The sequence below is a fragment of the Delphinus delphis genome, chromosome 3, assembly GCF_949987515.2.
Source record: "Delphinus delphis chromosome 3, mDelDel1.2, whole genome shotgun sequence".
Classification (NCBI taxonomy): Eukaryota; Metazoa; Chordata; class Mammalia; order Artiodactyla; family Delphinidae; genus Delphinus; species Delphinus delphis.
The window spans coordinates 43,287,955-43,303,480 of record NC_082685.1 but is presented as its reverse complement, the minus strand read 5'-3'; the positions used below and the strand labels follow the sequence as shown (position 1 = coordinate 43,303,480).

At 48.1% G+C, this 15,526-nt stretch overlaps 1 protein-coding gene across 1 annotated transcript; it reads left to right on the top strand.

Moving 5' to 3' along the window:
- The first annotated feature begins 2,143 nt into the window (after nucleotides 1-2,143).
- On the top strand, nucleotides 2,144-13,057 carry SAP30L (SAP30 like). The gene is made up of 4 exons (XM_060008473.1): nucleotides 2,144-2,975; nucleotides 7,357-7,479; nucleotides 9,671-9,769; nucleotides 11,306-13,057. Exons 1-4 carry the CDS (start codon nucleotides 2,778-2,780, stop codon nucleotides 11,432-11,434), a joined length of 549 nt encoding a protein of 182 aa, XP_059864456.1. The 5' UTR covers nucleotides 2,144-2,777; the 3' UTR covers nucleotides 11,435-13,057.
- Nucleotides 13,058-15,526: the final 2,469 nt, after the last annotated feature.

Here is a 15,526-nt window from a genome sequence, read left to right as displayed (position 1 = left end):
ATGCAAATGCTATTTTGAAACAAATATATGTGGGAAATGTAGGAGCTCTTATCCATACTAATCAAGTTTGAAAGCAACATCACACACTGCCTTGTACAGATACCCAGCTGTTTTCTGTGTTGATGTCTGAGCTCCCCTGCTAGAAGATATCCTCTTTTAAAGCAAGGATTATATTTCATCTTCCTCGTATGGCCAAGCCTGAAGTGAGTATACATTATATGCTCAATAATTTATTTTTGAATATATGAACTCTGAGGGAAGAATCCTACTCGGCTTGCCTTTTTTCCATTAATTTTTTATTCTCTGTTTTCCTACTGTAAAGGCAAGAAATATTTACTGGGGAAAATGCAAAGGTAGAATAAAGGGAGGAAAATATCCATCATAATTACTGTTGGTACTTTGGTGTATTTCTTAGGCACAAATAGTTGTTTTTCTTTTTTTAAAAACACAGATGTACACACATCATATCCCATATGCAATGTTATATCCTGTATCTTAAACTTAACGTAAATAAAGCACTTCTCCAACTCATCAACTCTTTGTTGAAGAGTCAGTGGTGAATTATTTTTATATAGAAAACGTTTACATTGATGTTATGAATGCAAATGACTGCAAAATATCTCATTCTGAAGATGTTAGGTTGTTGATCTAACCATGTTAGATCAACCATGTTAACATCTAACCATGTTAGATGTTAGGTTGTTGATCTTCCCTTGTGAAACTTTTGGTTCTTTTAAAATTTTTCCTATTATAAATAATCGCATAATGAACACTGTTGCGTATAAAATATTCTCCGGTAGGCCGATTTCCTGAAATGGCTGCCCCACATGTGAAATTACTAGGCTAGTGGGTACAAATACGTCTAAGGCCACTGAGGAAAACTGAAGATCATAGGACATCTGCTTCTAAACATGAACACTGGTAGCTTCCCGTTTTCAACAAGAAACAAACCAGAAGCCTCTTCAATGCCACCTAGTAGTACCAAAATAGGTACACGTGCTTAGCTAACGCTCCCAGTCCCCTCCACGCCCCTCCTCCTGAGAAAATGCTGCCCAGCCCTAAAAGACTGCATGACCCTGGGCTAGTCCCTTCGGGCCTTTGGCCCTCATTTGTCCCCAGGCTACCCAGTGGAGAGGTGGCCTGACTAGGCGTGCCGAATTAGAGGATTTCCCTACAGCACTGAGTGTGTGTTTGACGTCCTGGGCGCCGAACCCCAAGCTCTGGGCCTCCGCAGGGCGCGGTCACCTCGCGGGTAAATCCGGAGGCTTAAAGCATTAGAAGCTACAGTTCACAGAGCTCCAGGGAGGGCCCAAAGTACGACAAGCCCTTCTCCACGCCGAGATTGGCCCAGCCTTTTCTACATCTCCTGCGCAGCGCCTCCTCTTCCCTGCGGTTCACCTAGTCCACCCTCCAGACCTAATCCCGACTTCCGATTCTTCCCAGCGGAAGGGTCACCCAAGCCCCTTGGGTCCCCTTTCCTCTCTCCTTTTCTTTCCGCGCCGACCAAGCCAGTCCCAGTCTCCACAGTGGGGGGTCTCCGCCACCCTAAGCTCCTGACCACCTTGCAAGACCTGCCATCAGACCCCCATCACCTCTTCTGCACGTCTTGCCACGTTATCTGTCCCGATCGTCCCTCTGTCTTTCCCGCCACGACTGTCTTTCTATCCGATTTCTAACCCGCAGGTCTGCGGGTCCTCTGGCCGTGGTCCTTCCGTTTCACCCTGTCTGAACCTCTCATGACAGTTTCTCTATCCCCTTTAGGTCCCCCCTCACATGCCCCTCCGCGTATCTCTCCCTCTGCGTCCCCGCCCACGTCTGCACTTCTGTCCCCCGAAAGTGATCCTCCGTACCCGGAGTCGGGCCCTCCGTCCAGCCGGGACCCTGCTAACCATCCATTCCCGGGCCCGGAGAGTCTGCGGCCCGGTTCCCCTCCCTCACCCGGGGAACTCTTCCCTCTTCCACTTTCTCTACTTTGAACCCATCCCAGCAGAGTCCAGGAAGTAGCCAGGCGCCGGGGACTGGCGGCGATGGCGCCCAATGGGACGCGCCAGCGGCGGCGGCGGCCCCGCCCAGAGTGCGAACGCGGCCAATGGACGTGCGGAGGCGGGACTTCCGCTGTCCCGCGGAGGGCGGGGGAGCGAACTGTTGTGGTGCGGAGCGTTGGGCGGGCGGCGGCCGGGCGGCCCAGGGGCTGCCGCGGGACTCGGGGGCGCAGCCGAGCGGCTGCAGGGGTGGGGCGGGCCGGACGCGCCCCGGGGCCCGGACGCCGCGGGTTCGAGGCCGGGCCCCGCGCGGGGAGGCCGCGCCACCCCGGGGGAGCTGCCCGGCGGCGAGTTTGCCCGGCAGCCGAAATAAGGCGGGAGCCTGCGGGGGCCCTCGGAACCCCCTGCCAACCCGGGCCTGGAGTCCTCGGGGAGCGGCTGCTTCCTGGGACGCCCTCTCGGACGTCCCCGCCGAAGGGTAACGGTTAAGGGCCCCCGGCAGAAGGCGCCTCCGGGTGACTCCCGGCGGGGCCCTGCGAGCCGCAGGAGCCGACCCCGGGGCCGCGAGCGGGGAGGAAGGGGCTTGGCGGAGACGCGGGGCCGGAGACCGAAGGAGCGGGAGCGCGGCGGAGCGGAGCCGGGCCTCCCGGTCGCGGGGCAGGGCAGCGCCTCGGCTGCAGACGGACTCTGGGACCCTCGAGTGCGGGGGCCTCGGCAACCTGCCCCGCGGGGAGCGCGGCCGCGGAGTGGCCTACGGGGGACCCTCCCCCAGAGGGGCCGGCCCGGGGCGGGGAGATGAACGGCTTTAGCACAGAGGAGGACAGCCGGGAAGGGCCCCCCGCCGCCCCCGCCGCCGCCCCGGGCTACGGCCAGAGCTGCTGCCTCATCGAGGACGGCGAGCGCTGCGTCCGGCCCGCGGGCAACGCCTCCTTCAGCAAGAGGGTGCAGAAGAGCATCTCGCAGAAGAAACTCAAGCTGGACATCGACAAGAGCGTGAGTCCGCCCCCGCCCCCGGCTGGGCCCCCGCACCGGGCAGCTCTCGGGCCGCTGCCCCGGGCTGCGGGCGGGACTCGGGGGCCCTCCCCGCCCTGGGCCTCGCCGCCCTTTATCTGCAAACTGAGGAGTTGGGCTTGCAAAGGCCGCTCGGCGCTGGTGGGCTCTAACTAGGACTCTGCCCAAATCCGGGAGGTTAGCGGCGGGGGCTCCGAGGACCCTTTCTGCCTGGGAAGATTTGATACCAGTTTTTAGCTCATTTTATTGGTGCAGACATGGGAGCAGGAAGAGGTGGGTTCATTTGGTTCGCCCACGGAGGAGCAGGTATTAGGGAGGAGGTGATGAAGGGACCCAGCTCTTCTCCAACTTCTCCCTCCTTCTCGGATCCGTGTTATTCCTTCAGAAAAAGAAAGGTGGCAGTTACGTCCCTGTCTGGGGCGGCCTCAGCTTCTGCAGAGGGTCACCGAGCTCGCTGCTCAGCAGGCAGCTGTGGGGACCTGGGATTTTCAAGGATGTGGCAGAAATAAGACCAAGATGTGGTCTCGGGAGGTGGCTCTGGCAGTCGAAGTGACGGAAAGGAAGAAAATCCATTTTTATAGGGTTAACTTCTTTACAAATACCCAGGAGGTTGGAGGTGGGTAATTTAAATTTGAATAGAAAACTTTTCCTGTGTGATTTCACCACTTCTAGTTAACTATTCTAAAGATGGGCGTATTGTCAACCAGTTAAGAACTGTTTGTTTTGACATCTGTTGCTGCAAGCCTTAAGTGGCTGCCTGGTGATTAGGAATTGGAAGTTAGAGGGGTATTTAATATTCAGGTAGACCAGCTAGGAGATTAGGTGGTTAACATCCATTCTCTTTTAGGACCAAAATTTCTCCACTTTGAGGGGAAATCAGAGATTGCTTGTTAAACTGAAAGGGCACCCACTTCTCCATTTCTGATTTTACAACTGAAAATGAGGCCCAGAGATAGGAAGTGACAGTGCCAAAGTCACACAGCACCTAAGAGGCTGGTTAATTTCTTGAATCCGTTGTCTGATTTACTTCCAAGCCCCATGCATAAGCCTTGATTAAGTGTTTAATAAGTAAAAAAAATTCTTCCCTGCCCTTCCTTCTACGCTCTTCACTCTCACCCCCATTTTTTTTAAGTTAACAATTATATTTGCAACTCTTGAATGGAAAGATGCTACTTTGAAGTGGTTGAGGGTGAGTTGATGGCTTTCTTAGTACACATCTCTATCAATGAATGAATAAATGAATAAAAGGAATTATCTAAGCAAACACTGTCGGCTAGACACTGTCGTGGCCTGGATTAGGACATGTATGGAAATGAAATGTTTAATTCTAAGACAGTAATGAATTCATCCTCATGGAAACACTGCCCACCTTCTGTTTAGGTTGTTGGGAGCCTTTACTTGAGCAGCTTATAATAATATTTTATAGTACTAAAAAAAAAAGAAATTCCCAGTTCTTTTAAACCCACCATCTGAACAATTGTGCTGCTGCAACTGAGGCTCCATTTTCCCAGTGACCCCACTGGAAAACCTGTGTTGGGCTATGTTGACCATTTGACACACGCTGTCTAGAAGAGAGGCAGCCTGAGCCTGGTACTAGAGTTCCCAAAAGGTAATGCTTCTGAAGGAGTAGGATTTCAAGGCAGAATCACTCACAGTTTGTTTGAAGGTGGTGTTGTGGAGTCATTTCTTCTGAAAGGGATTCTATTTCATTCTCACAGGCTTGGGCAGGTATTCAGTTTTAAGTAACTGCTGTGTTACAAGAATTTTTAGCTGTTGCAGAAAGTGAAAAAGGAAAAAAAACACTAGAGCCTTTTCTACCACCCTCCTTTCTCCACCCCCAGTTCCCTAAAGGCCACTGGGCTCTGAAATTTCTGAAAACCAATATGTACTTGAAAACAGTTAAGGAGGAATAATGACTATTTATCTTGTAAAGGGGTCTAGCAGAGAACCTTTTAAAATAATAGCACCTTAAATCCTACTCATGCAGTTTAACTCCTTTCATGTAAACATTGGCAGTGTTCTGTGATTTATTAAGATATAACATGCTTTCAAACATCCCTCCAATTGACATATATCTGCTTTTTTCTGGAGAAAAGTAGAAGTGGAGAATAGAGTAAGGAAAACATTGCAGGAGGAAAGGACGTGTGCCAGGGGTTAGAAGGTCTGGATGACCTTGGCCGGGTCATTTCTCCACTCTAGGTGGCTTCAGGTTATCCCAATAGAAAATGAGATGGGAGCCAGGGGGCTTACACTGGTGACTGCTGAGTTGTCTTCCATCTAGGATTCCATTATTCTAGTGTCCTGACTTGAAATCTCCCAGCCACAGCTTTAGGAATCACGTCTCTGCCTGTTCTTTTTCCAAGTCTGTCGCTCTGTGAATTTGAGGAACAGCTTAGTCTCTCAGACCTTACATGTGAGACTAGCTAACATGAGGGCCAGCTTCCTGTGAGGTATGTAGGGTATGCTGTGAGTGTGCTTGCTTTCCTCATAAAAGCACATCCGGTAGTCTATACATCAGCTAGGTGAGCTTCTTTGGGACAGTGACACGTGCTGTGTCCGCAGGTCCTGTGACAGAGTTGAATCTGGCAAAGCTATTCCAATCTGTTGCCATATGTAAATGTGGCTTTTACTGGCCTAAGCTGCTTTTAGATGCGAGGGGGTGGCTGTGTTGATGCAGCAGCATTTATTGATTACCTGCTGTCTGCAAGACACCCTCACAATGTAAACTTAAAACTACTCATGACTCACTAATCCAACCACATGAAAGTGCTAATTCATCTGAATAAAAAACAGTTTTCATTGTTTTCTCCGTGAAAAGGCCTGAATTAATTACGCTGGTTTCCTATCAGCTTACTTTTATCTTTAAGCATTTGAGGAATAAACTCATTCAGAAGTCTCTCAAGAACATTTGCGCAACATCTGGTTCAGTGTCACCAACCCCAAGTCATTTACAGTCATCCTCCATTCAACCCTGCTAGTTATATTCTTAATAAGAACACGTTCTTCACATCTTAGCTGCTGTTGCCGCCTTCACTTACTATTATAATAAGCCTCCAGCCTGCATTAGAAAAGCAGCAGTTGTATCCAGCTTCTTTTTTTTTAAAGTTTCTTATTTATGTATTTATATATTTTGGGCTGCGTTGGGTCTTCGTTGCTGCGCGCGGGCTTTCTCTAGTTGCGGTGAGCAGGGACTACTCTGTTGCCGTGCATGGACTTCTCATTATGGTGGCTTCTCTTGTTGCGGAGCACAGGCTTTAGGTGCACGGGCTTCAGTTGTTGCAGCACGCAGGCTCAGTAGTTGCGGCACGGGGGCCCTAGAGCGTGTGGGCTCAGTAGTTGCGGCACATAGGCTCAGTAGTTGCGGCACATAGGCTCAGTAGTTGTGGCTCGTGGACTGTAGAGCGCAGGCTCAGTAGTTGTGGCACACGGGCTTAGTTGCTCCGTGGCATGTGGGATCTTCCCAGACCAGGGATCAAACCCGTGTCTCCTGTATTGGCAGGCGGATTCTTAACCACTGCGCCACCAGGGAAGTCCCCCAGCTTCTTTTATGTGGTTCCACCTTGTGAGAATTTCTGCACCTCTTTCCACTTCTCTTTGTGGATTAGATGTGTGGTGATGCAAGAATTATAAATAGATACACAGAAATAGTTTTTCAGAGGGTTGTCATCGTACAATAGTAACTGTTGTCAATGTAAAAATAGGCTGTCCCATCTACCATTACCACAGTGCCTTCTTTCCTGCTTTCCTGCTCCCGGGGCAGTGCATTCCAGCAAGGTATAAGTTCCTAACTCCTACAGGTCTGAAAATGTCACGTCTCTCCCTGCTTCAAAAACCTTGGGCGACCCTGTCTTGTTTGAAGGAAAGTCTAAGCTGTTCTCATGCCCCTGACCCCCAGATTTCTCCTGATGCTCCTGCACAGGCAGCCGCCTGCATCTAAGTGACATGGTCTCCTCAGGGCCTCTTCACTCACGCCTTCCATCGGCCTCATTTGAAACTTAAGTCGTGGCCTTTCCCATCTGGAATGCTTCCTGACTACCTGCAAATCCTCCCTTCTGGTCAGGGACCTCCACTCTAGCTCGCTCAGCCGCAGGGCCTTGCCCTTTGCTGTATCCATACCATTTGTTGTATTTATCATTCAGGGGGGACTTGGTTTATAACGCACTGCCCGGTGCGATATTAGCGTTCTCTTTGAGGGGTTCTCATTGTGCAATTAAGTAGGAAACTGGTGGAAATGATGGCTTGCATCTTGTTCTTCCTTGGTGTCTCCAATGCCTCGCAAGGGAGAAAAACCCCATAATTTGACAGATACCTGTTGCTGTTTCCATGGAATTGGCAACTCTGACTTTAATTTGCTTCCCAACAGGTAAGACACCTGTATATTTGCGATTTCCACAAAAATTTCATCCAGAGTGTACGAAATAAAAGGAAGAGGAAGACAAGTGACGATGGTGGAGATTCTCCTGAGCATGACACTGACATTCCTGAGGTAAAGGTCCAAAACTTTACCTTAAGAAAGCTGGGAGAATGGATTCTAACCTGATCCTTACCTCTGGCCTGGCCTAAGAAGTAATTTTAGTCTCCTCTTTGTTGCTGTGGTGTATTTGAAAAGTGACTAATAGAATCATAGTAATATGGAATCTGAGAGCTGAAAGCTTAGAAATCAACTGGTCTGACTGCCCCACAATTTTACAGACACTCAGAGTCACACACACAGTTTGGGAGCCCCAGTCCAGTGCCCTTTCCAGTAGGCTGTGCTGACTTTCTTCAAAAAAACCCTGCGAAATACCTAAATACAAGCACAATGTCAAGTTTTTAAAAACTTTGTTTTTGACCTTAAAGTTAGAGACTGAGTGTATATGGATTGGGGGAAGTCATTTCCCCTCTGTTTTCTGGTCTGCAAAATGAAGGTGTAAGTTGTCAGGTCACACCAGCTCTGATTTTCTGTCACTCTCTGATTCCTGGTCCAGGCTTGTTCCCAAAGATCTATTCCAAGGTCAGTTACACTGGCCCAGGGTTTCTCAACCTGGCACTGTTGACATTTGGGGCAGATACTTCTTTGTGGTGGGGCTGTCCTGTGCGTCGTAGCATGTTCAGCAGCATCCCTGGCTTCTACCCACTAGGTGCCATGTACACCTAGTGTCTCCAGACATTGCAGGTGTCCTCTGGGGGGCAGGATCATCCCCTGCTGAGAACCGTCGCACTAGATGATGAGCCCTAGGCTTCTCAAACCAGAAGCCTGCCTTTCCTTCAAGGTGCCAGTGTCTATTAAGCAAGGCTACAGGGAGGAATATCGAATTTTCTTTCTATCTAAATTGTTTTCACTTAAGACTCAGCAAAAGAAGAACCGTTTATAATGTACACTGGATATTTGATGCATGAATATTTCATAAGGCAACCGCCTGTTAGCACTCAGAGTGAAAATGACTGTGTAGGAATAGAAAGAGTAGGCAGGCCTTTGTCTGCAGATGTGGAGGAAACCTTTGAAAATATGGCCCTTTCCCTCTGCCCCTTCCTGTGTCCCCTTTTCTAGCATTGGTTTACAGTATCTTTCTAATGCTTTTAGCATTTTTATTATTATTTTATGAAAAAATGGATGTATTTACTTTCTAAATGCTTTTCACAAAAAAAAAAAAAACGGTTTGAGGAATGTTTGAAAAGAAAGAAGGACTTTGGTCCCTCATATTGATCATTCATTTTGTTTTTAAGTGCTCTCCACCTGCCTGAAGCAAGAACATCTCTTTTAGAGGCAGGTAAAGGCAGCCCAACTTTCTGGGCCTTCAATATTTCATGACTGTGCAGCTTTCCTCTCTTCCTTTGTTAGAAAAAAAAGGGAGGGTCCTTTCCCCTCTGTTACCCAGTCATCTGCAGAGACCCTGACCCTAACCTGCTGATTTGTACATTTGCTACAGTAGCTTTGAGCTTTCTCTGGAAGGCTGTTAAGGATCCTAATACCCGAAGGCTGAGCCTAGGGGAGAACTATTTGAGAATACCAGTACTTCCCACTATCCTCCGTCATGCCCCTCTATCTACTCTGTGCCAAGCTCTGGCCTGTCTTCCTCCAGGATGTCTGTCTGCTTTTACCTTTGCTCTCCATGCCTGCTATGCCCTCTAGCATCAGCACCCCTGCAGAGCTCAACTTCACCATCTCATTTCTGGACCATTGCTGCAGCATCTCCCTCTGCTGTCCCTCCACCCACAGTCAGGCTTCCCACAAACCACCACAGATCCATCTTCCTAGAACAGCGCCCTCCCATCTAGGTTCTCTCCTTCTGCTTGTCAAGACACGCTACCACCCAGTCTCACCTTTTAAACCCATCACGAGAGCCTCTGACCCCTAGCCCGTATGTCCTCTCATGGCTTTCCGAGCCCATGGCCTTCTCTCTCATTCCCTACTCTAGTTCTTTTCCTCACTGTCTCTCTAAACCCTGCCTCTCCTTAGCAGAAGCTTCACAACCTCCATCAGCCTTCTGGGACCACCCCTCCCCCGCCAGAACTCTGCTTCCACTGTTGTTTCTGTCCTTCCAGCCAGTTATTAGTCCTTGGTGGACCATTTCTAAGACTTCTTTGTAGTCTCTCCATCCCCACCCCTATCTAACGTAGTGCTAGGCACACAGTGGGCTCTCAGTGAGTCGTGGCTGGTCAGGTGATGGATAATGTGTTTCTCCTCTTCCCTCTAGGTTGATCTGTTCCAGCTGCAGGTGAACACTCTCCGACGTTATAAACGGCACTACAAATTGCAGACCAGACCAGGCTTCAATAAGGCCCAGTTAGCAGAAGTAGGTAGACAAAATTGCGCTCTAAAGAGGGAGAGCCAGCGTTGTGCTTCTGATGGTGACCTTGGTTCTCCATGTGTGTCTATACGTAATCCCTTCCATACCTCTGGAAGCAACTTCCTCTTTCCTCTTTTGCACAATTTAGAATCCCCCAGCTTTAGACCTAGAAAGGCCTGATTTCCATAAAAGAAACCAGGGCACAGAGAAAGGAAAGGACTTGCTTAAAACCATACAGCAAGTTGGTAGCTTGGAATCTCAAGAGTCCTGATTCTAAGTTCTGAGTGTTCTTTTGTTTGTTCATTTGTTTGAATCTTGTTTTGCAAGATTCTTTCTAGATATGTTCCATTCTGCACATGAGGTGTGTCTGATTAATCATCCCCAAACCTTTACTCATGTTCTGTAGGAGCTATTTTTCTTTCTTTGGTTGTTTTCCTTGAATTCTTCTACTCTGATGTTGGTAATGGAAGTATTTATTACAATGAACGGAGCCTAAGAACGTTTTCTCCTGCCCTGAGTCCCTAACACAGTTCCGGGCGTGGGATGGGGATGCGGGTGCTCCACTGGCCATTATTTTAATATACTGACAGCCCTGCCTTGATACTTCCGTCCTGTTGGCATTTGTGTGGGTACCCTCTCATCCTTCTTTTCTAAATGTGTTTTTCTGTCTATTGTAGAAAACTTGGGAAATGATGAAAAATGCCATCCTACTATTCAGAGACAACCACTCTGTAGTTTTCGTTCTCTGACTCCCTTTTTATCTGAACCAGTGCCCTCGGTCCATCCAGAGATTTCCTTATGGGGTCACATCCCTGTTGGTTTTTGGTCTTCCCTTTAGAGCTTTCTTGCCGATCCATCATTTTTCCTTAAACCTCTCCTTCACCAGCGTCCAGATAAACCACAGAAGCACACAAGCCTTTCCTACTTCAAGATAACATTACCCTAGCCAGTGTCCACCCCTGGTGGGAGGGGTGGGATGAGATGGGGCAAGAGGAGACCTGCATTCTCAGGGCTTGGAAATAAAGTATCAGGAATACATAGTAAATGATGAATTTTTCTTCAAATCTCGTGTCTTTCAAGAGGCAGTTATGTACTATTTAGATGGTTTTTTGGGTGAGACACTTACATCTGTTCAATTGGGTATTTATTTGACACAATTTTAAAAGGACACTTTTCTGCCCAGTTCCTGGGCCTGAGAGCTTATGGTAGCAGCTGGTCAACCCTTGCAGTCCCAGTCTCTTGCTCCATGAGGATGACCTTGAGACTACGCCATGATGGACAGTTGGCTGCCACTGAAACAGAACTGCACCTTAGGAGTGTTGTGGAATAAAGTGTTGCTTTTGGAAGCCTGGAAACCAAATCACCTAAACCTGGGAAGAAAGGGCATTCTGCATCCTGTAGCGCTGCAGGAAGTTCTGCAGTAATCATAACCCCTTCCATAGCTCTGGGAGCAACTTGCTGTTCCCTCTTTCGCACAGCTCAGAATTTGTGGCCCTCGTGGTTCACGTGGTTTAATGGACTCTGGTTTTCCTCCCCATGTAGACTGTCAGCCGACACTTCAGGAACATACCCGTGAATGAAAAGGAGACGCTCGCTTACTTCATCTACATGGTGAAGAGTAACAAGAGTAGACTGGACCAGAAATCAGAGGGCGGCAAGCAGCTTGAGTGATGATGAAGCACATCTTCAAGAAGTGAAGTATAATGCTTAATGCACAGGTGATATCTGCTACATTTAAGCCCGTAAAGACTGTTAAATTTTATTGTAAATAAAAAAGTTTGAATGATGAATACTGTAAATCTTTTCGGTCAGGAGGATTATATTCTCATGATTCAGCATGTTTATACACAGACTTTAAGGCAACTACTGGACTAAAAAAAGAAAAAACAAGATCGGAAAAAGAATGAAAGAAAAACAATGTATTGCCACATTCAGCAAAGCATTAAGTCAGTTCTACTGGAAATGTGGGATGACAGATATTTTGGTAGTCATCTTGTAATTCCATGCTGCCACATGTGAGGTGTAGCCCTGGACCAGCAGCGAGGTATGGCTTGGCGGGGAGGTACATGAGCAGACCCGTCTGCTGGGGACATAGGCGCCCCTCTTTGTTGCAGGCTTTGTCGCTTATCAGCAAATCCATTTGACACTGGTCCCTCGCCAGCTTTGTGCTTTGCACACAGTAGGCACTCAGTCAGGATTTGCTGGTTAATCCAGCTGTCACTAACAGTGCCAGCCTTGTGCTTCCCACCTCCAGGTATTGAGGCCTCTGCCGTTTCTGTTGCTCACCACTTAACTTCCGGAGTGTGAGGAAATCCTGACGCACCAACAGGATATTTCAGGTCAGACGAGAACTTCAGGGCAATCTCATGTGCCAGGCTGTATCTGTGGAGGTTCCAAAAACACTGAGGCAGAGCCCCTCCCGGGAGCCACGGCTCTTTGTTCACCCCTTCATGCTTCATGGTCAAGTTATGTATTGTGACTTCAGGCATTCTCCTGTGCCAGAAATGCTTTGACAAATGAAGATATTTAGTGGCGTGGGGCTCATGTTCTCAGAAGTACTAATCCTTAATTCACAACCACAAGAAAGCTGCCACGGACCATGTGGTTCCTGCTCCAAAGTCCAGCTCTGGGATAGAAAGTCTGACCAGCTTTGACCTCCTTGGAGGTCAGCAGCAAATCATGGGTTTGAGCAACACAGGTCAGTGCCATCCGATGTTCATTTTTGTGAGCAATTTGCCTCTCCTTTAGGGGGGACGATTGCTAAAGTTTTTTAAGTATTAACAATTACCTGATTTTTTTTATGTTCAAAAACTCAGATTCCTCTATCTAATTATATCAGAGCCAAAGTATCCTTTGAAAACAAAGCTTTATATCCAAAAGTATGCTTTTGCAAAATTTTCTAGTCAGTGTGTTGGGGGGCAGAGGGTGTGGACAGGGAGTGGGAAGGAAAGAGAAGAAAGGACTTGAATTCTAATTTCTGACCATCTTGACATATATTGTGGTCAAAGGTATCACTTTCTTACTCAGTTTTCATTCTGAGTTCTTTCTTAAGCCTTAAAAAATAAAAGCAGGGCTTCCCTGGTGGCGCAGTGGTTGAGAGTCCGCCTGCCGATGCAGGGGACGCGGGTTCGTGCCCCGGTCCGGGAAGATCCCACATGCCGCGGAGCGCCTGGGCCCGTGAGCCATGGCCGCTGAGCCTGCGCGTCCGGAGCGGGTGCTCCGCAACGGGAGAGGCCACAACAGTGAGAGGCCCGCGTACGGCAAAAAATAAATAAATAAAATAAAATAAAATAAAAGCAGCAGTGGACAGCCTGGCCTGGCGGAGCATTTTAGTGACTCACTGACGGCTTAATCTGAGCATCCACGCAGAGAAGTCAGAACAACCCCACCCCCTGGCCCCCAAGCATGGTGGTGGAGTGGCCAAAGGTCTCAGTTCCGTGGAGCATGCATTCCGTGGACGGGGACAGGGCCACCACTCTCACTAAATAAAACGATGTGTGTTCGCTGTAGCCAAGGTTTCACCAGTGTTCACGATGCATGTCTAGCAGATTGCAGCCTTTTAAAATATGTATAAATGAATGTACATAGAGCATACTCTAGACTATGAAGGGATCTTATTTTCATACACCTGGGCCCGTGAGGGTGCTCTCTGCGTGTTTTTAGTTGTGCAGGTTCAATAGGTATTCAGAGTGTCTCGCTACTCACAGCTGAAGGCTGTTGATGTGTGAGCATCAGGAAGGCTCTAAAGTATGTGGCTTATGTCGGTTTTTTTCCTGAGAAGCTGAGTTAGAAAGGCTTTGAAGGTGTCAAACACCAAACCCCCTTTGTCAAGGGGAGTGTTTTCTCATCAGGCTGGAGTTTGGAGACAGGTGGGGTTAAGGCGTTGGTAACCTGCTCTCTGGAAATGTCCACATCTTATTGAGAAAAAAAGTGTGTCTTTCTGATGTTTGAACCAGAATTGTGGATGTGTAGGTCTTGTCACTGTTTCTTCAATAGCAGATCTGTGTTCCCAGTTGAGAGACAGCAGTACGCTTCTATACAAGAAGCTGTGGTGTTAGGCTCCGTCTGTTCAAGTGTGTCTGTAAGAGTGCTTTCATTCCCACGTGAAGCCTGGGGAAACTTTCCCCTCTCAGCCAGATGCTGTGCATACTCGAGTCCCAAGCCGTCTTTCCTCTAAGGAGAGGTCCTTTGGAAAGTGGAGGTTATGGGTGTCTTAACTGTTGAAAGCATGTCAGGTGAGAGAGAAGACAGAGCTCTCTGAACTTATATTTTCCTTGTGTGCAGAAATCTATTCTTTCATCAGACCACTAAGCCACTTGCCTTAGCCTCTTCTGCAGTCTCCCATGGCTTGATCTGGGGCAGGAGACTTCTGCCTGTCAGAGGTGGCCGACCCTCCAAAGCAACCGGATCTGGCTTTGGGGAGCAGTGGGGCTTGGGGAAAGCAGCCCTCATCGTGGCTGCCTGTTTTTTATACCACCTGTCAAGGACTCGTGTGTCTCTCCACCTGTAATGTTGCAACATTGCCTTCTCTCCTCTTGGTGCTCCTGGGCAAAACTGGAATGTGCAATCCAGAACTGGCACTGTCTTAAACAGCACAGCTCCTGCCTCAGTTTCCAGCCTGCTGTGATTCTTTCATAGGCCCTGAAGGGTGTCACATGGAATTGTCAACATCTTGCCATTTGTGTTGCTTCATTTTAAGGTTTTTAAAAAACAAACGGACAAACTTCTTATTTCAACGAACAAACCCTTAGGTTGGCAACATCATGTGAAAAAAATCATAGCTGAATCCCTTGAAAGATTGCAACCAAAGGATTCAAGACCGCTGGTGTAAAAGGAAGAGGAATTTCATTTATGTGATACAGCCGCCAAGTTGTTAGACGTTCCTGTCATAGCTAAATAGTCACATCTAGTCTTCCAGAGAGCAGATATTAATAATTGTTTGCAGCTGGAATGTTGCATCTAACCTTGGCATTTCAGCTGTTTATTTTGTGGGGACTTTTTTGTTAATATCCTGGAGGGCACCTGCCTGGTAGAAAGGAGAAAGTAGGAGAGGGAAGTTACTCAGAGGCCCGACCATGGATCCCAGAGTTGTTGCTGCACAGAAATCATCCGAAGGCTCTCAGTCATTACCATGACAAGATCCAGAAGTTGGGAAAGGACCTTTAAGTCATCCAGTCCAGTCTCCCCATAGGTGCTGGCATTCTGCCTACAACCGTCCCACCAAGGTTTGAGCAGTCTGGGCTTAAACACCTCTGAGGACAGAGAACTCACTACCTCCTGGGGAAGGCTGTTCTATCTTTGTAAACCTCTGGCTTTTCTATGTTCTCTGGAATTTCCATCTTAGTCTCTGCCTAATGGGGGCCAAGTTAGTTGGCCAAGGACCTAATTGCTGCACTGTCCCAGGGCATAGTGTTTGTCTCTGGGGAAGGAGCAGCTAGCATATAGACACTCTGGTGTCCTGGCTGTCCTTCCCCCCTAGTATTAGTTCCTTATTGGAGATGTTGAGGTAACCCCAATGTCATCCTGTTGGGACGAAGTATAACATCATTTTACTCCCTTGATCTTGCTAAAGCTGATGGAGGAGGTCAGGGTAGGAGGGAGTGCTATCAGGCTGCTAAAAAAAATACCTTAAGACAGAGGAGGCCTTAGTTTTGTGCTTGCCTCACAAAAACTGATGCGCATATCACTTAGGAAAAGTTGTAGCTAGAAGATTTTAAAATATGATCATTGCTCTGTCTGAAGTTGAAAGGTTATAGGGCCCCT

Excerpts from the sequence above, each read along its gene's own strand:
- SAP30L (XM_060008473.1), top strand. The coding sequence starts at position 2,778 with ATGAACGGCTTTAGCACAGAGGAGGACAGCCGGGAAGGGCCCCCCGCC. Across the intron at positions 2,976-7,356 it reads AGCTGGACATCGACAAGAGC|GTAAGACACCTGTATATTTG; the intron begins GTGAGTCCGCCC and ends GCTTCCCAACAG. Across the intron at positions 7,480-9,670 it reads ATGACACTGACATTCCTGAG|GTTGATCTGTTCCAGCTGCA; the intron begins GTAAAGGTCCAA and ends TCTTCCCTCTAG.